Raw genomic sequence first — 3,213 nt, 5'->3', positions numbered from 1 at the left:
CTCTGTCACCCAGAATGCAGAGAAATGATGTAATCATAGCTCACTGTAGCCTCTAACTCTGAGGCTTGAGCAATCCTCCTACTTTAGCCTAATGAGTAACTAGGACTGTAAGCACATGCTACCATGCCTGTCTACGGTTTCAATCATAATTTGAAAAACAGAAGAAGTAAAGCAAAAAACACATCAGACTAGATCTAGTCTCCTTGTTATAAGTGCTCATAACTCAATTATACTTTCATGTACTCAGAGTATTTGTTCTCCCTCTAGGGGGTTAGTGGATGGTAAGCTCCTCAAAGACAGGAAATATGATTGCTTTACTCACCTCCTATTCCTAGTGCCTGACACATATTAAGCACTCAATATTTTCTGAGTAAGGTACATGTATTCACTTGTCATATGTTCACTTACTTTGGTCCTGAGAGTGTGGTTTTGGTCTGGTCTTTAAGATAATTCTCTGATGAAAAAACTGTCTTTCTAAATATGCAATCTTAGCTTGGTGCCCGTAGCACAGTGGTTACTGCACCAACCACACACACACTGAGGCTGGCAGGTTCGAACCTGGCCTGGGCCAGCTAAACAATAATGACAACTACAACAAAAAAATAGCCGGGTACTGTGGTGGGTGTCTGAGTCCCAGCTACTTGGGAGCTAAGGCAAGAGAGTCACTTAAGTCCAATAGTTTGAGATTGCTATGAGCTATGATGCCACAGCACTCTACCAAGGGTGACATAGTGAGACTCTGTCTCAAAATAAATAAATAAAAATAATAAATATGGAATCTTTATAAGGAATAATCACATTATTCCTACATATCCACACACCAATCCTTCCTATGAGCATTTCATGAGGAATAAAATCCAAAAGACAATGAAATAGTTTTTGTAAGTTGGGAAAATAACTGCCTCAGATGAAAGTTAAAATATAAACAACTTTCTATGTATTTGTTTATATTCATTCAGCTTTTTCAGTTTGAAAAAGTATAAATAACTTATAGTTTATTAAGAAAAGGGGCTTGGCGCCTGTGGCTCAAGTGGCTAAGGCGCCAGCCACATACACCTAAGGTGGTGGGTTTGAATCCAGCCCGGGCCCGCCAAACAACAATGATAGCTGCAACCAAAAAAAATAGCCAGGCATTGTGGCGGGTCCCAGCTGGCATTGGCAGGAAACTTGCTTGAGCCTAGGAGTTGGAGGTTGCTGTGAGCTGTGATGCCATGGGCACTCTACCCAGGGGGATAGCTTGAGGCTCTGTTTCAAAAAAAAAAAAAAAAAAAGAAAAGGGACAATTAGGCAGTATAATCCTGAAAACCCTTAAGATATATATCTTACCTTATATTTTTCATTTGCAAATAAAACTGAGGCTCTGTGAAATTTGCATAGAGGATTCTTGGGATCAATAACAATGGCTCTATTTAGGGTATCCAAAGCCTTCTCAGATTTTTTTAGTGCATGCTGAACCTATAAGAAATAAAGATCACATTAATACTCCTTGATATTTATGAAGAGGGGTGAGAACCAATAATGTGATTCAAAACCAATATAAAGATAACAAAACTCTTAGAAATAAGGTTATATGGTCTGCATGGATTGTTCCCTGACTTAAGTGGACTTAGTAATTGATTACCAATCTCTTCTAATTCTAATTCAACTTCTTCACTTTAAAGATGAGAACACTCAAGTCCAGAGGTTTTAAATATCTGGGATCAAAACTTGGGTCCTCTGACTCCCAATCCACCATTATGCATCCATAATGATAAATCAAGATTCTATCTTTAGAGCAGGTATTTGGTTACCTTTAAATCTAAAAGGCAAGTGAAACTTTGGTTTTCCCAAGAAAGACCTGTACTATTTAGCCATATAATACTCACATTTCAACAGGTAGAGTAAGGTCTTCCAAATATAAGACTCTTCAAAATTATGTTCTAAGAACCCATTTATCAACTCTGTTTCATTCGAAACAATTATATTTTCACCTATTCTAAGAATTTATCTGAAAAATGATTCTTCTATCCTTCTTCTTTTTTTTTTAAGAGACAGGGTCTTGCTCTATCACCCAGACCCAGAATGAAGCGCAGTGCTGCAATCACAACTCATTATGTAACTCCGAACTCTTGGGCTCAAGTGATCCTCCTGGATTAGCTTTCCAAGTAGTCAGGACTAAAGGCACGGACCATCATACCTAGCTAATTTTTTTTATTTTTTGTAGAGATAGGATCTCACTATATTGACCAGGCTGGTCTTAAACTTCTGGCCTGAAATGACTCTCCCACCTTGGCCTCCTAAAATTGAGATTACAGGCATAAGCCACTGCACCCAGTCTCTTCTGTTTGATATAACTGAAAATCATTGATCTCTAATACTGGGAAGCAAATAATTTAAGAGATTTTAAATAACTGAAAATTTAAAAGATTAAAAAAAAAACAAGCCTCTGTATTCATTCATGTGTATATTTTCATATTCTGCTATGTTCTTCCTTAGACATATGTTAAAAATAAAGTAGGTGATGGAACCAGAAAAGACACCCAATAACCAAAGCAACCTTAACCAAAAGAATAGGAAGACATCACTTTACCAGACTTTGAACTATACTATAAGGTTATCATAACCAAAACAGCATGGTACTGGCACAAGAACAGAGACACAAACCAATGAATCAGAACAGAAAACCCAGATATAAACCCATCCACTTATTGCCATTTGATCTTTGACAAAACAGACAAAATATACAATGTGAAAAAGAATCCCCATTCAATAAATGGTGCTGGGAAAATTGGATAGCCACATGTAGAAGGCTGAAATAGGATCTGCACCTCTTACCACTCACAAAAATGATAATGTTATCCATTATAATAATTCATAATAGATAACAGACTTAAACTTAAGGCATAAAACTGTAAAAATTTTAGAGGAAGAAGCTGCAAAAACTCTTATCAATATCAGACTAGGCAAAGAATTTATGAAGATCCAAAGGCAATGACAAGAAACAACAAAAATAAATAAACAGGGCCTGATTAAATTAACAGCTTCTGCACAACGAAGGATCCATAGAATGAATGAATAGACAACCTATTAGCGCTAAAGGGCTAATAACCAGAATCTACAAAGAACTCATGGAAATAAGAAAACATTAAACAACCCCATTAAAAAGTGGGCAAAAAGGCTCGGCGCCTATAGCTCAACTGGCTAAGGCGCCAGCCACGTACACCTAAGGTGGCG

At 37.2% G+C, this 3,213-nt stretch overlaps 1 protein-coding gene across 10 annotated transcripts in view; it reads right to left on the bottom strand.

Moving 5' to 3' along the window:
• The window catches only part of CDC27 (cell division cycle 27), a 90,382-nt gene that overhangs the window by 15,821 nt on the left and 71,348 nt on the right, over window positions 1-3,213 (bottom strand). For all 10 annotated transcript variants that reach the window (XR_002772393.1, XM_003786224.3, XM_003786223.3 and 7 more), the window contains one exon: window positions 1,327-1,455. Coding sequence is in view for 9 of the 10 variants with exons in the window: in XM_003786224.3 (XP_003786272.1) it covers window positions 1,327-1,455 (129 nt within the window). In the remaining variant the exon portion in view is untranslated. The remainder of the gene's footprint in view (window positions 1-1,326; window positions 1,456-3,213) is intronic.

This window comes from Otolemur garnettii, unplaced genomic scaffold (genome assembly GCF_000181295.1).
Source record: "Otolemur garnettii isolate 467f Iridium unplaced genomic scaffold, OtoGar3 scaffold00018, whole genome shotgun sequence".
In the NCBI taxonomy this organism is placed as follows: Eukaryota; Metazoa; Chordata; class Mammalia; order Primates; family Galagidae; genus Otolemur; species Otolemur garnettii.
The sequence above is the reverse complement of the archived record's forward strand: the minus strand, read 5'-3'. Positions and strand labels throughout refer to the sequence as shown.